Genomic DNA, 19,639 nt, shown 5'->3' on the forward strand with positions numbered 1-19,639 from the left:
TATTAAACATGCATACAGCCCTCATACCACATCTATTCCACTATTAAACATTAAACATGCATAAACATGCATACAGCCCTCATACCACATCTATTCCACTATTAAACATGCATACAGCCCTCATCCATTCACATCTATTATTAAACATGCATACAGCCCTCATACCACATCTATTCCACTATTAAACATGCATACAGCCCTCATACCACATCTATTCCACTATTAAACATGCATACAGCCCTCATACCACATCTATTCCACATATTAAACATCTATTCCACTATTAAACATGCATACAGCCCTCATACCACATCTATTCCACTATTAAACATGCATACAGCCCTCATACCACATCTATTCCACTATTAAACATGCATACAGCCCCATACCACATCTATTCCACTATTAAACATCTACATTCCACACTATTAAACATGCATACAGCCCTCATACCACATCTATTCCACTATTAAACATGCATACAGCCCTCATACCACATCTATTCCACTATTAAACATGCATACTGCCCTCATACCACATCTATTCCACTATTAAACATGCATACAGCCCTCATACCACATCTATTCCACTATTAAACATGCATACAGCCCTCATACCACATTAGGACCATTAGGATCATTAGGACGATCTCTCGCTCTTCCTCTCATCTTGTAACTCCCTACTCTTGCCCATATCCCATACTTCCTATCTCTCCCTTTCTCTCTCATTTACTCTCCATCCTTCCTTCACACTCCTCCTCTCCCTCCAACTCCTCTTTCTCTCTCTGCTTCTGCCTCTCTCTGTCGTCTCTCCCACCCCCTTCCCATCTCAGGTCGTTGTTCCTCTGTGGTGAAGAAGCTGCGTGTGAAGAAGGGCCTGGTGGTCCTCCTCCCTTGTGAACACCCCCATCTCTCCCCTCTCCCCTGCGTCTGGGAGCACCCCCAGGGCCGCCACACCCAGCAGCACCACTCTCACCTAGAGGTCACCGTCTCCGGATCCAGCCTGGGCCTCTACTCCTGCCGCTGCTCAGCCCAGGGTGATTATTCCTGGGGTAGTGAACCCTGCCTCACAGCCTCCTACCAGCTCACCATGGAGGACCTCAGTGTCGAAGGCAGGGTGGACCCAGGGCTTTCGAGATCACCGGTATGGGTGTACGTCTCCTGTGTCCTGCTGGGGGTGCTGGTTGGAGCTTTAGGAGCCACTGTGTTCCTGAAGAGGCTTTGCTGGAGAGCAGCCCAGCACACCCCATTAGAGGACAGAAATGGGGGGGGAGCCAATCAAGGACAGCAGGAGCGGGGCCCCACCTGTTATGAGAATAAGCTGGTGATGGGTGACACGTCGGGCGGCCAATCGGGAGAGGGCGTTTGTTAAGAGATGTCCAGAATTGACTTAATTGAAGGGAGCGTTTTGCCAGGTACCGCTTAGAGACTCTCTCTGTGTCTCTGTGTCTCTGTCTCTCTCTCTGTCTCTGTCTCTCTCTCTGTGTCTCTCTGTCTCTGTGTCGCTCTCTCTGTCTCTCTCTGTGTCTCGGTCTCTCTCTCTGTGTCTCTCTGTGTCTCTGTCTCTCTCTCTCTGTGTCTCTCTGTGTCTCGGTCTCTCTCTCTGTGTCTCTCTGTGTCTCTGTCTCTCTCTCTGTCTCTCTCTCTGTGTCTCTGTCTCTCTCTCTGTCTCTCTCTGTGTCTCTCTCTCTCTGTCTCTCTCTCTGTCTCTGTCTCTCTCTCTGTCTCTGTCTCTCTCTCTGTCTCTCGCTGTGTCTCTGTCTCTCTCTGTGTCTCTGTCTCTCTCTCTCTCTGTCTCTCTCTGTGTCTCTGTGTCTCTGTCTCTCTCTGTGTCTGTGTCTCTGTCTCTCTCTCTGTCTCTCTCTCTGTGTCTCTCTGTCTCTGTGTCTCTCTCTCTGTCTCTCTCTGTGTCTCTGTCTCTCGCTCTGTCTCTCTCTGTGTCTCTCTCTCTCTCTCTGTCTCTCTCTGTGTGTCTCTCTCTCTCTCTCTCTGTCTCTCTCTGTGTCTCTCTGCTTCTCTGTAACCAGGTTTCCATCCAACCTTTTTATGTGAGTAAAACATGTCACGACAGGCCTGATGGAAACAGCACATTTTTGGGTAAACTTTCAATATGTCGACAAAACAAAATACGCTTGACAAGGTGGGATCGTTTAGTGGCGGTAAAGTGAATTATGTGAGAAACGGCGGTGGAAACACCACCTTTACAGGCAAATATTGATATGATAACCATCATATCGATGCAGTGACATGTTGTATGGTCCTCACACTACTACTCAGGCAAGCAGGCAGTTTATTAGCCTACAGATGAAATAAGTTATGATGAACTTCACAGGGAGGTGATGAGCTTGATGCTCCTTTCCACCCACTGTCATCACCCACTGTCGTCACCCACTGTCGTCACCCACTGTCGTCACCCACTGTCATCACCCACTGTCATCACCCACTGTCATCACCAACTGTCATCTACCACTGTCATCACTCACTGTCATCACCCACTGTCATCACTCACTGTCATCACCCACTGTCATCACCCACTGTCATCACCCACTGTCATCGCACACTGCCAACACCCACTGTCATCACCCGCTGTCATCACCAACTGTCATCACCCTCTGTCATCACCAACTGTCATCACCCACTGTCATCACCCACTGTCATCACCCACTGTCATCACCCACTGTCATCACCACTGTCGTCACTCTCTGTCATCACCAACTGTCATCTACCACTGTCATCACCCACTGTCATCACCCTCTGTCATCACCAACTGTCATCACCACTGTCATCACCCACTGTCATCACCCACTGTCATCATCCACTGTCATCACCCACTGTCATCACTGTCATCACCCACTGTCATCACCAACTGTCATCTACCACTGTCATCACCCACTGTCATCACCCACTGTCATCATCCACTGTCATCACTCACTGTCATCACCCACTGTCATCACCCACTGTCATCACCAACTGTCATCTACCACTGTCATCACCCACTGTCATCACCCTCTGTCATCACCAACTGTCATCTACCACTGTCATCACCCACTGTTATCACCCACTGTCATCATCCACTGTCATCACTCACTGTCATCACCCACTGTCATCACCCACTGTCGTCACTCTCTGTCATCACCAACTGTCATCTACCACTGTCATCACCAACTGTCATCTACCACTGTCATCACCCACTGTCATCACCCACTGTCATCTACCACTGTCATCACCCACTGTCATCACCCACTGTCATCACCCACTGTCATCACCCACTGTCGTCACTCTCTGTCATCACCAACTGTCATCTACCACTGTCATCTACCACTGTCATCACCCACTGTCATCACCCACTGTTTCCAAGTCAGTTTGGGGGAAACACGGCACTGCTGGGAAAATGTGCATATTTTCCTTATGGATATTTTCCAAAATTCACATGAAAATCTGTCGCCAGTTGGATTGAAACCAAGCTAGTGACATCACAGGGTAGGATTAAAAGTGAAAAAGAGAGTGATTTCCAAACCTGCAACCAGTTTATAGCCAGCGGGAGGGTATATACCTGCTCCCCACGTCACCACAAATCTCAGTGTTTGATGAAAATCACTGTTTTTAAAATGTTTTTGCTTTTAATGTCATTGGCTAGAACGTTATATATTTTTATACAAAACGTAAAAATGCGGCGCTTTCATATGTTGACAACATGTTTAGACTGTGGCATTGTGCTGGAGATAATGAACATGAGGATGACAACATGTTTAGACTCTGGCATTGTGCTGGAGATAATGAACATGAGGATGACAACATGTTTAGACTCTGGCATTGTGCAGGAGATAATGAACATGAGGATGACAACATGTTTAGACTCTGGCATTGTGCTGGAGATAATGAACATGAGGATGACAACATGTTTAGACTCTGGCATTGTGCTGGAGATAATGAACATGAGGATGACAACATGTTTAGACTCTGGCATTGTGCTGGAGATAATGAACATGAGGATGACAACATGTTTAGACTCTGGCATTGTGCTGGAGATAATGAACATGAGGATGACAACATGTTTAGACTCTGGCATTGTGCTGGAGATAATGAACATAAGGATGACAGCATTGTGCTGGAGATAATGAACATGAGGATGACAACATGTTTAGACTCTGGCATTGTGCTGGAGATAATGAACATGAGGATGACAACATGTTTAGACTCTGGCATTGTGCTGGAGATAATGAACATAAGGATGACAGCATTGTGCTGGAGATAATGAACATGAGGATGACAACATGTTTAGACTCTGGCATTGTGCTGGAGATAATGAACATGAGGATGACAACATGTTTAGACTCTGGCATTGTGCTGGAGATAATGAACATGAGGATGACAACATGTTTAGACTCTGGCATTGTGCTGGAGATAATGAACATGAGGATGACAACATGTTTAGACTCTGGCATTGTGCTGGAGATAATGAACATGAGGATGACAACATGTTTAGACTCTGGCATTGTGCTGGAGATAATGAACATGAGGATGACAACATGTTTAGACTCTGGCATTGTGCTGGAGATAATGAACATGAGGATGACAACATGTTTAGACTCTGGCATTGTGCTGGAGATAATGAACATGAGGATGACAACATGTTTAGACTCTGGCATTGTGCTGGAGATAATGAACATGAGTATGACAACATGTTTAGACTCTGGCATTGTGCTGGAGATAATGAACATGACTATGACAACATGTTTAGACTCTGGCATTGTGCTGGAGATAATGAACATGAGGATGACAACATGTTTAGACTCTGGCATTGTGCTGGAGATAATGAACATGAGGATGACAACATGTTTAGACTCTGGCATTGTGCTGGAGATAATGAACATGACTATGACAACATGTTTAGACTCTGGCATTGTGCTGGAGATAATGAACATGACTATGACAACATGTTTAGACTCTGGCATTGTGCTGGAGATAATGAACATGACTATGACAACATGTTTAGACTCTGGCATTGTGCTGGAGATAATGAACATGAGGATGACAACATGTTTAGACTCTGGCATTGTGCTGGAGATAATGAACATGACGATGACAACATGTTTAGACTCTGGCATTGTGCTGGAGATAATGAACATGAGGATGACAACATGTTTAGACTCTGGCATTGTGCTGGAGATAATGAACATGAGGATGACAACATGTTTAGACTCTGGCATTGTGCTGGAGATAATGAACATGAGGATGACAACATGTTTAGACTCTGGCATTGTGCTGGAGATAATCAACATGACTATGACAACATGTTTAGACTCTGGCATTGTGCTGGAGATAAATGAACATGAGGATGACAACATGTTTAGACTCTGGCATTGTGCTGGAGATAATGAACATGAGGATGACAACATGTTTAGACTCTGGCATTGTGCTGGAGATAATGAACATGAGGATGACAACATGTTTAGACTCTGGCATTGTGCTGGAGATAATGAACATGACTATGACAACATGTTTAGACTCTGGCATTGTGCTGGAGATAATGAACATGAGGATGACAACATGTTTAGACTCTGGCATTGTGCTGGAGATAATGAACATGAGGATTGTGCTGCTGGAGATAATGAACATGAGGATGACAACATGTTTAGACTCTGGCATTGTGCTGGAGATAATGAACATGAGGATGACAACATGTTTAGACTCTGGCATTGTGCTGAGAGATAATGACTCTGGCATTGTGCTGGAGATAATGAACATGAGGATGACAACATGTTTAGAGCACTCTGGCATTGTGCTGGAGATAATGAACATGAGGATGACAACATGTTTAGACTCTGGCATTGTGCTGGAGATAATGAACATGAGGATGACAACATGTTTAGACTCTGGCATTGTGCTGGAGATAATGAACATGAGGATGACAACATGTTTAGACTCTGGCATTGTGCTGGAGATAATGAACATGAGGATGACAACATGTTTAGACTCTGGCATTGTGCTGGAGATAATGAACATGAGGATGACAACATGTTTAGACTCTGGCATTGTGCTGGAGATAATGAACATGAGGATGACAACATGTTTAGATGACTGGCATGTTTGTGCTGCTGGAGATAATGAACATGAGGATGACAACATGTTTAGACTCTGGCATTGTGCTGGAGATAATGAACATGAGGATGACAACATGTTTAGACTCTGGCATTGTGCTGGAGATAATGAACATGACTATGACAACATGTTTAGACTCTGGCATTGTGCTGGAGATAATGAACATGAGGATGACAACATGTTTAGACTCTGGCATTGTGCTGGAGATAATGAACTGGAGATAATGAACATGAGGATGACAACATGTTTAGACTCTGGCATTGTGCTGGAGATAATGAACATGAGGATGACAACATGTTTAGACTCTGGCATTGTGCTGGAGATAATGAACATGACTATGACAACATGTTTAGACTCTGGCATTGTGCTGGAGATAATGAACATGACTATGACAACATGTTTAGACTCTGGCATTGTGCTGGAGATAATGAACATGAGGATGACAACATGTTTAGACTCTGGCATTGTGCTGGAGATAATGAACATGAGGATGACAACATGTTTAGACTCTGGCATTGTGCTGGAGATAATGAACATGACTATGACAACATGTTTAGACTCTGGCATTGTGCTGGAGATAATGAACATGAGGATGACAACATGTTTAGACTCTGGCATTGTGCTGGAGATAATGAACATGACTATGACAACATGTTTAGACTCTGGCATTGTGCTGGAGATAATGAACATGAGGATGACAACATGTTTAGACTCTGGCATTGTGCTGGAGATAAGGAACATGACTATGACTAGTGGTGGGATTTCCCTTTAACTTGTCCTTTGTACATTTGACTTGCTTTTTTTCACATGATGTTGAATCTTTTTGGGAGGAAATGTATTTTTGTAATATTTGCGAATGTTTTGTAGTTGTTGTAATCCATTGTTTGATATTCTGAACAAAGTGTATTTCAGTAAATATTCCCCCAGTACTAATTGGTAGTTTTCCTGTATAATTTTAATGAACCATTTAACTTTGTTAGTTCAGTGTGCCATATAATATGATATCTTAACTATAATCAGAGGGCCATGTAATATTATAATTCAGAAGAGGGGCGGGCACATGTAAATATTATAATTCAGAAGAGGGGGCGGGCACATGTTCTACTTAACTATGTAATATTATAATTCAGAAGAGGGAGGTGACCACATGTTCTACTTAACTATGTAATATTATAATTCAGAAGAGGGAGGTGACCACATGTTCTACTTAACTATGTAATATTTGATTTTGAAGATTTATGTCAGTCAAAAGGTTAGTACAACAGAAGTTCAAAAAATGCATGAGACTTTTACTAAATCAGGGATGGACCACAGAAAAATCAGAACTCAACATGACAGGCTGCAGTAGCACCCCTCCCCACACCTATTGCAAGCAAAACATTTAGTGGCCCCACTCTTGACAGCAGATATGTTTTTTATGTTTTAGGGTTAATTTTGTGCAATTCCACACATTGCGATGTAGACAATATTTTGCAGTTTTCTAACTAACTAATGCAATTCTACTCATGTTGCCATGGTGCGAAGAGAAGGAATTGCCTGTGGGTCGCCCGTTGCCCATTCCTGTACTAAATATTCCCACGTCTCCGGCTTCTTTGCAACACTTCATGACACAACACCACAAGAACACATTTTTTGTTTGTTTTGATAAATGTTTATGTTACAGCCAATTTTGTTACAGCTTGACCATAGTGGGAAACAGCAAGTTGCCGTAGACATTTAGGGATGTTTTCCCAGACACACATTAAGACTAGTCCTGGACTAAAAAGCATATTTATTGAAGAATCTCTGTGTCTGGGAAACCGCTCCTCAGATACATACAAATAAATAAAGGATGCCGGTACTGGGTCTTCTCAAGACTGTCACCACATCCTTCATCACAAGGCACACCAACCTTCACTCAGCATGGGGAGCACAAGACTGACCCAAAATCCTGGTACTTGAACACAATAAGCTGCACCTGGAAACACACATGAACCTGGGCAGAAGATGGTTGGTGTTCCTGCCTGACTACATTGCAGATGCCTGCCAGATCTCACAACGTTTGGGTAGGTGTTGAAAGTATCAGCTAAACAGATTATATGTTATAGCAATTGGATGCCCGACTGTGCAGTCGATGAAGTGGCACCGACTATTGGTTGATGAAATGCAACGTCTGCAAGGAAGTGAGCCTGGAACTCGACCAAGACATTTAACATGTCACTAATGTCAGATGTTACAGGTTTTGTTATTTTTTGTCATTATCGACAATATGGAAATTCAAGTCACTTTTGGATGTTATTGTGCTCTCTAGTTCATAGACAATCTCACGTTCACTCTTATCATCTTTGTCCTTATCTTCCAATACTTTATTCTTGGTTACCTCAGCAATTAAAAAAAACGAATATGGGGGAATCAATACCTCTTCTTCATCGTTCAATTGAAATAAACCTGCCAGGGAAGCACCAAAACGGGTAGTGATCTTAAAACATGTCTTCCAATCTGCAAACATTTTAGCCACAAGCTCGTCTGTAGATGATGAAGCAAATTGGCCAAATCGCATTGTCATCTTTTTTTCCTTCGTAAGCTAACCGGGTTCCACAGAAGGTTTCTACACACTGTTTTCCCAGGTCTTAATTAAGGACACGTAAGGCAACAGGAAATGCAAGGAGTGATACTTATAAATGATCTTGTAGTGCTTCCCTAGGGTCGTGGCCTCATTGAATGGCTCGAAAATCATCTCTGTTGGATTCACATACATGAATTGCCCTTAAATGGTCATTAGAAAGTTCAATGTTATGTTTATGGTTGTCATAAAACCCCAAAGCTTCCCACCAAGCGCATTGACATTTTCTGTACTTTTTTTTTCTCCTTTGGTAGGAAGTTGTTTGTCACCTCACAGAGCATATTCTCCCTGCAGCCCTCATAGGTGTCATCGAAAGAGTCAGGGGCCATGTCATGAATCTTCAGAAAAGGGAAGAGACAATGGTAACACTTTAATTATAGTAGTGAAATGTATTATTCATAAAGCCTTTATATGCATGACATTGTCATAAATCCCTGTTTTCGTACACTCTTTATAAGCCTACATAGTTTTATGTAGTCTTATGCAGTAATGACATAAACATTATAACACCCACTCCACATGAACTGTTATAAGCAAGCTACAATGTCTCTGCCAAATGTCTCTGTTACACACATATTTATGTTATGAAGCCTTTATGTGTAAACATACTTATACATGTATTGGGTACAATCAGAGAAAAGGCATTAGTGTTTACCAGCACTAGTAACTGATTCATGAATTATTTTCCACCACGATTGGTAAAGTGGCACACTCTTTGGATGTTATAACACATTCATAGGAATTTAAACTTATTCATGAATCATTTTTCATGACTTGCTGAAAATGATTAAGTTTGTATTGTATTGTGACATTTTGACCTTCCTCTTTTAAGACTACAGTCTGTAGGTGCTACAAAGTAATAATTGGTGTCATTTGAAGCTTTATTAGAAGTGCTCTGTAACATGAGCACTATTTCCATAACAGTTTTCTTACATTAATTAATGAACCACAGAGGTACCCCGCTCTACGGGTGGTAACTCATTGGATCTGATTCATTTGATTAAATGCAATTGCATGTTTTAGGGCTGCAACCATAGAAATACAATGTATTTATGCTACTAATAAGCTAATGTCAACTTCATGTCTATGGTTATTTTGTTCACTGTCAGCCTATTTGTGCAACTATTATTGAATTTGCATAGAAAAGTAATTTGGTTGGAAATGCAACTGGGGCCATGTAAATAATTTTTAGGCTACTGATTCCACCAGTGGCACCTTGTATGACCATACAAGTCTATTATGTGACTGAGAAGAGTAAAATAATTTGGTTGCAAAGTCACTGCCCTGCCCTACCTCTGCCCCACAAGGACCATGAACACAAGGCTTATAGTTCTGCCTGGACAGGAACATTAACACAAGGCTTATAGTTCTGCCTGGACAGGAACATTAACACAAGGCTTATAGTTCTGCCTGGACAGGAACATTAACACAAGGCTTATAGTTCTGCCTGGACAGGAACATTAACACAAGGCTTATAGTTCTGCCTGGACAGGAACATTAACACAAGGCTTATAGTTCTGCCTGGACAGGAACATTAACACAAGGCTTATAGTTCTGCCTGGACAGGAACATTAACACAAGGCTTATAGTTCTGCCTGGACAGGACATTAACACAAGGCTTATAGTTCTTGGACAGGAACATAGTTCTGCCTGGACAGGAACATTAACACAAGGCTTATAGTTCTGCCTGGACAGGAACATTAACACAAGGCTTATAGTTCTGCCTGGACAGGAACATTAACAGAAGGCTTATAGTTCTGCCTAGACAGGAACATTAACAGAAGGCTTATAGTTCTGCCTAGACAGGAACATTAACACAAGGCTTATAGTTCTGCCTAGACAGGAACATTAACACAAGGCTTATAGTTCTGCCTGGACAGGAACGGTACTTCCAAAACAGCTTCTATCTCAAGGCCATCAGACTGTTAAACATTACCACTAACAAGGCTACTGCCAACATAGTTCTGCCTGACAGGAGCCACTTTAATCATGGGAATCGATGGGAAATGATGTAAATATATCACTAGCCACTTTAAACAATGCTACCTTATATAATGTTACAACCCTACATTGTTCATCCATATGGACGTTGATACTGTACTCTATCATCGAAGGCATCCATAGTTCATGTATCACTAGCCACATTAACTATGCCAAGGTTTATAGTATCTGCCTGTATATACTGTACTTCGATATCATCTACTGTATCTTGCCTATAGTTCTGCCTGTACCATCAACATTCAATACAAGGTACATATTCTTTATCTGCACTGTGTATGACAGTAGCTCATAGTTTTTTGGAACATTAAGATTACTTGCTCGTTATTACTGCATTGTCTGAACTAGAAGCACAAGCATTTCTGCCTACACTCGAACATTAACACAAGGCTGACAAATAAAATTTGATTTGATTTGATTTGAACATTAACACAAGGCTTATAGTTCTGCCTGGACAGGAACATTACCACAAGGCTTATAGTTCTGCCTGGACAGGACCATTAACACAAGGCTTATAGTCCTGCCTGGACAGGAACATTAACACAAGGCTCATAGTTCTGCCTGGACAGGAACATTAACACAAGGCTCATAGTTCTGCCTGGACAGGAACATTACCACAAGGCTTATAGTCCTGCCTGGACAGGACCATTAACACAAGGCTTATAGTCCTGCCTGGACAGGAACATTAACACAAGGCTCATAGTTCTGCCTGGACAGGAACATTAACACAAGGCTTATAGTTCTGCCTGGACAGGACCATTAACACAAGGCTTATAGTCCTGCCTGGACAGGAACATTAACACAAGGCTCATAGTTCTGCCTGGACAGGAACATTAACACAAGGCTCATAGTTCTGCCTGGACAGGAACATTAACACAAGGCTTGCTCTGTATCTTTACCTGATAACGTACTGCAGGATAGAGCCATTCCCATACAGTACTGTAAATTAGTAACATGCTGTTGAGTTGTTATACATTTTCAGAAGTCTGGACATGTCTACTGTCCCTCTTACTGAACATCCCCCTCCTCCCACGTCAATACCACACTCATCCACCCTCTCTTCTTAAATGCCAAATACAATAAGTCATGTTGAGACAGTGGCTTCAACAAATGTAAAAAGACTACTTAATGACTGTCTCTAGCCAGTGGGTTTGAGTGGGGTGTCTCCTCTCTCACTACTGGCTATGATATCATTCAGTGTTGTTTTAAAAGTCACTGCTACACGTTCCTGCACCATTAGAATGTGTTCTGTCTGCTTGGCCTTTATGTAGTGTACACTAGATCTGACTACATCCCACCACTCAGTTGCTGAAAATAACCTAAAACATGTAAATATACCTGGTTCTGTCCATACTGGCCTTTATTCTGTCCCTTTGAATAAACCTCAACCACAACATTACATAATACTGTCATGTGTTCAATAGTGCCTTGAGATAATGTAAATTCTGCCTTGAGATAATGTAAATTCTGCCTTGAGATAATGTAAATTCTAGCTTGAGCTAATTTGAATTATACCTTGAGGTTTTAGGCTATTGTTCCAGCCCAGCACTAAAATACCTCATACCACTAGTTAAAGCCACTGTCTGCAAGGTGCCCAGTAATTTCACATACTTGAAATACAACCCTTAATTGTGAATAATATGACTCGTCTTGAATACCTTTATGTAATTGTCTTACTTTATTATAACCCCCATAAATGTAGCACATGTTTCTACAAGTGTGCTTGTTGTGTAATTTGAGACTTATGTAGAGCTTCATATCACCTTTAAAACATGTCATGGGATGCCATTCCTTTAGCACCACAGGTATAGAAATCAACTGGTCGTTCTGATATTTCTTCATTTCTTTATTTTTACTTTGGATGATGTGCATATTGTTTTCTAGGTATTATTACTGCATGGTTGGAGCTAGAAACACACGCATTTCACTGCACCTGCGATAACATATGCAAGTCTGTGTACACAACCAATAAAGTTTGATTTGAAGTGCTAGTTTCATGTGAAAATCTCGTAGCATTTTTTACATTGTTTACATTGTTGTTGGTGGCCCATTCCATCATATATGGTATACAACATAGTTACAGTAAATATAGTTACTGTAAATGCTACAGTAAATATAGTTACTGTAAATGCTACAGTAAATATAGTTACAGCAAATTTAGTTACAGTACATATAGTTACAGTAAATGCTACAATAAATATAGTTACAGTAAATGCTACAGTACATATAGTTACAGTAAATGCTACAATAAATATAGTTACAGTAAATGCTACAGTACATATAGTTACAGTAAATGCTACAATAAATATAGTTACAGTAAATGCTACAGTACATATAGTTACAGTAAATGCTATATATGACCAGGCCTGTGCTCAAATACTATTTGAAATCTGTTGGTAGGGGCAAGGGGCAATTTGGGATTCACCATCTCTGTCTGTCTGTCTGTCTGTCTGTCTGTCTGTCTGTCTGTCTGTCTGTCTGTCTGTCTGTCTGTCTGTCTGTCTAGCTGTCTGTCTAGCTGTCTGTCTAGCTGTCTGTCTAGCTGTCTGTCTCTGTCTGTCTGTCTGTCTGTCTGTCTGTCTGTCTGTCTGTCTGTGATTCTCTCTTTGTTTGTCAATCTCACTCTCTATTTCTACCTCTCTTGGTCAATAACTCTAGCCAGTGTTCCAGACATCTGATTTGAACGGTTAATCTGATTTAAGATGTAACGTTGCCTGCGCACTGTGGAGCAAGACAGTCCTTATTTGGCCGAAGGTGAAAGGTCATATGACAGTCAAAAGTATTTCTATGACATTATTATTATAAATATTATGATTATTATTATTATATGACATGTTGCCTTATGTTACATTTTTACATATTTGTTTACAAGATTCTGAAAGTCTTTGCATTATTTTGAATGTTTGAAAAAAGTTATTTTGTATTTTCCATTTCTACACAATGCAGTAAAAACAGTAAAATTTCCTTCAATGCCAACTGGTAGTTTCCAGTATCCCTTTACTGAACAACTAAATAATTAACTCATTCATTAGTTAATCATGTGTCTAAGTCTCTCAAAAGTAGAGGAGGCTTCAGTGGAAGTTTAACAAAGACATGTAAATGTAAGAATGCTGAATGTCTTTCTTTATTAATGTTGGCAGAAGCTGCACGCATGGAGTCTGTTACACAGGGTACTACAAGTCTATTGACTTACATCTTAATATCTGTGTCCTGATGTCAGAATGTAACAATAACAGCATGGAGTCTGTTACACTACTACAAGTCTATTGACTTACATCTTAATATCTGTGTCCTGATGTCAGAATGTAACAATAACAGCATGGAGTCTGTTACACTACTACAAGTCTATTGACTTACATCTTAATATCTGTGTTCTGATGTCAGAATGTAACAATAACAGCATGGAGTCTGTTACACAGGGTACTACAAGTCTATTGACTTACATCTTAATATCTGTGTCCTGATGTCAGAATGTAACAATAACAGCATGGAGTCTGTTACACAGGGTACTACAAGTCTATTGACTTACATCTTAATATCTGTGTTCTGATGTCAGAATGTAACAATAACAGCATGGAGTCTGTTACACAGGGTACTACAAGTCTATTGACTTACATCTTAATATCTGTGTTCTGATGTCAGAATGTAACAATAACAGCATGGAGTCTGTTACACTACTACAAGTCTATTGACTTACATCTTAATATCTGTGTTCTGATGTCAGAATGTAACAATAACAGCATGGAGTCTGTTACAGTACTACAAGTCTATTGACTTACATCTTAATATCTGTGTTCTGATGTCAGAATGTAACAATAACAGCATGGAGTCTGTTACACAGGGTACTACAAGTCTATGGACTTACATCTTAATATCTGTGTCCTGATGTCAGAATGTAACAATAACAGCATGGAGTCTGTTACATCTTAATACATGGGTACTACAAGTCTATACAAGGACTTACATCTTAATATCTGTGTCCTGATGTCAGAATGTAACAATAACAGCATGGAGTCTGTTACACTATTGACTTTACTACTACAAGTCTATTGACTTACATCTTAATATCTGTGTCCTGATGTCAGAATGTAACAATAACAGCATGGAGTCTGTTACGCAGGGTACTACAAGTCTATTGACTTACATCTTAATATCTGTGTCCTGATGTCAGAATGTAACAATAACAGCATGGAGTCTGTTACACAGGGTACTACAAGTCTATGGACTTACATCTTAATATCTGTGTCCTGATGTCAGAATGTAACAATAACAGCATGGAGTCTGTTACACTACTACAAGTCTATGGACTTACATCTTAATATCTGTGTCCTGATGTCAGAATGTAACAATAACAGCATGGAGTCTGTTACACTACTACAAGTCTATTGACTTACATCTTAATATCTGTGTCCTGATGTCAGAATGTAACAATAACAGCATGGAGTCTGTTACACAGGGTACTACAAGTCTATGGACTTACATCTTAATATCTGTGTCCTGATGTCAGAATGTAACAAGAATGTAACAACAACAGCATGGAGTCTGTTACACAGGGTACTACAAGTCTATGGACTTACATCTTAATATCTGTGTCCTGATGTCAGAATGTAACAATAACAGCATGGAGTCTGTTTACTAGGGTACTACAAGTCTATGGACTTACATCTTAATATCTGTGTTCTGATGTCAGAATGTAACAATAACAGCATGGAGTCTGTTACACAGGGTACTACAAGTCTATTGACTTACATCTTAATATCTGTGTTCTGATGTCAGAATGTAACAATAACAGCATGGAGTCTGTTACACAGGGTACTACAAGTCTATGGACTTACATCTTAATATCTGTGTCCTGATGTCAGAATGTAACAATAACAGCATGGAGTCTGTTACACAGGGTACTACAAGTCTATGGACTTACATCTTAATATCTGTGTTCTGATGTCAGAATGTAACAATAACAGCATGGAGTCTGTTACACAGGGTACTACAAGTCTATGGACTTACATCTTAATATCTGTGTCCTGATGTCAGAATGTAACAATAACAGCATGGAGTCTGTTACACAGGGTACTACAAGTCTATTGACTTACATCTTAATATCTGTGTTCTGATGTCAGAATGTAACAATAACAGCATGGAGTCTGTTACACAGGGTACTACAAGTCTATTGACTTACATCTTAATATCTGTGTCCTGATGTCAGAATGTAACAATAACAGCATGGAGTCTGTTACACAGGGTACTACAAGTCTATGGACTTACATCTTAATATCTGTGTCCTGATGTCAGAATGTAACAATAACAGCATGGAGTCTGTTACACAGGGTACTACAAGTCTATGGACTTACATCTTAATATCTGTGTCCTGATGTCAGAATGTAACAATAACAGCATGGAGTCTGTTACACTACTACAAGTCTATTGACTTACATCTTAATATCTGTGTCCTGATGTCAGAATGTAACAATAACAGCATGGAGTCTGTTACACAGGGTACTACAAGTCTATTGACTTACATCTTAATATCTGTGTCCTGATGTCAGAATGTAACAATAACAGCATGGAGTCTGTTACACAGGGTACTACAAGTCTATGGACTTACATCTTAATATCTGTGTCCTGATGTCAGAATGTAACAATAACAGCATGGAGTCTGTTACACAGGGTACTACAAGTCTATTGACTTACATCTTAATATCTGTGTTCTGATGTCAGAATGTAACAATAACAGCATGGAGTCTGTTACACAGGGTACTACAAGTCTATTGACTTACATCTTAATATCTGTGTTCTGATGTCAGAATGTAACAATAACAGCATGTCTGTTAACAAGTCTATGAACATCTTAATATCATGTCCTGAGTCTGTTACACAGGGTACTACAAGTCTATTGACTTACATCTTAATATCTGTGTTCTGATGTCAGAATGTAACAATAACAGCATGGAGTCTGTTACACAGGGTACTACAAGTCTATTGACTTACATCTTAATATCTGTGTTCTGATGTCAGAATGTAACAATAACAGCATGGAGTCTGTTACACAGGGTACTACAAGTCTATTGACTTACATCTTAATATCTGTGTTCTGATGTCAGAATGTAACAATAACAGCATGGAGTCTGTTACACAGGGTACTACAAGTCTATTGACTTACATCTTAATATCTGTGTCCTGATGTCAGAATGTAACAATAACAGCATGGAGTCTGTTACACTACTACAAGTCTATTGACTTACATCTTAATATCTGTGTTCTGATGTCAGAATGTAACAATAACAGTGACCCACTAACTGATTAAAATATAACTAACAGACATTGAAAATATATTTGTATAACAAAATATATTTGTTAAAAAAAAGTTTAAGAAAGCAGAGGTAGACTTGTTTGATTTAAACATCTTCATGGAAAATGAACCGATGAATGTATCTCTCAAAAAGATATGGACCACGCACATGACTCAATCGTTTGCTGTATTCACACAATATAAGTTTACCCTGGATGTACAATTTAGAGTGGAATGAACTTGTATACTAATATGAGGTTAACATTTCCCATGTTGACATAACTTACTTTTAAGGCAGTGGTTTATAACATTTGACAGTGTTGGTATTGATAGAAGCTGTAGACAGAGGCACCATCTAGATGACAGATTTCAATAAATGCAAGATGTCATATTAAGAACTTAAATCTCAATGCAAATAGGTACGGATATATTACCGATCTGTTTCTCCAAGTACGGCAAAGTAGTAGAATCATTATCTGATTCCTAACAGGGGCTTGATCTGTATTTACACTAAAGCACAGTTCAGATATCTTAGATATGTTGCACTTTTCAGTTTGAAAACAACTTTGCACCACAGGTCTTTGACTGTGTTTCTATTTTTCACTTCCTCAATTTTAAATTTCTCATAAGGAGGGATCAAAACCTCTGCCTCAAGTGACCCCATGATCGTATATTTTTCCACAGAGGCATGTTTCAATTTCAAAACAATTTTCAGTTCCAGATTCTGCAGCAAAAGTCTGAGAAGTAGAGGTTGAGAGAAATTTGCCAAATCTAATTTCTTGATTTAATTGACCCTTGTAAACACGTTTGGTTCCACGGTATACGGTTTTCAAACATTCATTGGGATGATTTTTGTCTTCCAGAATACGTATGGCATCAGACAGCAGGAAATGCCATGCATAGAACTCAAAGGTTTTTGCTTTGGATTTATCTTTTCCCACACAAACTGCATCATTCAGTGTTTTGTAAAATATACCAGAGTACAACTTGATTGCAACAATATGTTCAACTGTAAGTTCCCCATCAGATTCTTTGTCAGTAGCATCATAATGGTCTGTCCAACGAGTTCCAAAGTCGTCCGTATTGGCTGTAATCTCATCACTCAGGTACACCTTCACCTTAGTCAACATCGCTGGAACACAGCCCTTGTATGCATCATCGACAGATGAACGTGCCATGTCCAGAACGGTGTCAGGCCTCACCTTGGAGAGGAGGAAAAGGATTTAGCTTTTTCACCTTTTTAGGATTTAAAATTCATTTTAAACATTAAGTTAAGGTATGTGACACGTGCGCACAAACAAACATACCATTCCACTGACCATACTGAAGGTCAATGAGAAAACAGCCCACACTACAAACTTCACCATCTTCACTGCAATCTAGAGTAGACTCAAAGGTGATCCTAGTTATTATCAGGTTACAGCTCTCTGGTGCTTGTGGCTGTGATGTTACCAAGTTGTCTTCACTTTGGTACGCCTCCCTCCCTCCGGACAGTCATTTATCCTGTATCTGCTATTTTCATAGCTAAAATGCCACTTCAGTACAGGTCTCATTCATACAATACAAACTCGTGATGGTCTCCCATTGGCTGTTTTTACTAGTTAGTTTGGAATCTGTTGATCTTATTCCTCTGCCCTTTTTTGGAAATGGATCATTGCCCAAGGAAGATGAAAACAGACATTTACATGCCACTTGACATCATGTTTTACTCATTAACTCTATACTGAGTAGGACAAGTTTCATACTGTATTGTAGCTGAGCTTCTACTGTTGTCAGTACACAATGTGTGTTTTAGCTCGTTGCCTCTAAATGAACAAAACAGCATAACATATCTTTTAAATCTTGTTTTGAGTGCTGGCACATTAATCTTATGTTTTAACTTACATTGCTGCTAGACACTCACCTATGCCCAATTACAAAAAGTAATGTATGAACAACTAATTGTAACTCTAATGTCCCTAGGCGATGTTTAACTGGGGTATCTTCTCTCTAACTCACTCATGACCATGATCCCCTTCACACTACTTGAACAATTTCAGGCTTATTCACTATTTAAACCCTAAAATCTCATAGGATGCATTTGCTCTACGGTTTACATTTGCTCTCCAGGACCAGGTGAGGTGACCACTGAGAGGTAGCTAAAAATAGTTGGTCTGTTTAATGCATGAAATGCCTCCCCCTGCTGGTAGTTGTGGAGAATGCACAATGTAATCATTTGTCGAAGGTGGTCTTTGAATACCATTGAACTGCTTTAATCATGCTCAATGATGCTTTATTGATGCTACAGGGCAAGTGCTGAAAATGTATGATGAAAACATATTAACTCTAAATTACACCACATTAGATAATACATTTTTCCATATAGGCACAGTTACAGTTAATGCTGCAGTAAATATAGTTACAGTAAATGCTACAGTAAATATAGTTACAGTAAATATAGTTACAGTTAATGCTACAGTAAATATAGTTACAGTAAATGCTACAGTAACTATAGATACAGTAAATGCAATATATGACCAGACCTGGGTTCAAATACTATTTGAAATCTTTCAAGTACTTTGAGCGTTTTATTTAACCTGCCTGGAGTGCCAGATGGGCAGAGTTTGCACTTTGGGGACTGTTCTATTGGTTCCATTGCAACAGACAAGC

At 40.1% G+C, this 19,639-nt stretch overlaps 1 protein-coding gene across 4 annotated transcripts in view; it reads left to right on the forward strand.

Moving 5' to 3' along the window:
* Positions 1-10,308, forward strand: part of LOC112241406 (semaphorin-4F) — a 56,702-nt gene extending 46,394 nt beyond the window's left edge. For 3 of the 4 annotated variants that reach the window (XM_042315551.1, XM_042315552.1, XM_042315549.1), the window contains 2 exons: positions 833-1,414; positions 8,958-10,308. In XM_042315551.1, coding sequence (XP_042171485.1) covers positions 833-1,371 — 539 coding nt within the window. In that variant the 3' untranslated portion in view covers positions 1,372-1,414; positions 8,958-10,308. Of the gene's footprint in view, positions 1-832; positions 1,415-2,331; positions 2,830-8,957 lie in introns of those variants that run through there. The other variant, XM_042315550.1, reaches the window with a different exon arrangement.
* The last annotated feature ends 9,331 nt before the right edge of the window (positions 10,309-19,639 follow it).

Source organism: Oncorhynchus tshawytscha, unplaced genomic scaffold (assembly GCF_018296145.1).
Source record: "Oncorhynchus tshawytscha isolate Ot180627B unplaced genomic scaffold, Otsh_v2.0 Un_scaffold_7382_pilon_pilon, whole genome shotgun sequence".
NCBI classification, from domain to species: domain Eukaryota; kingdom Metazoa; phylum Chordata; class Actinopteri; order Salmoniformes; family Salmonidae; genus Oncorhynchus; species Oncorhynchus tshawytscha.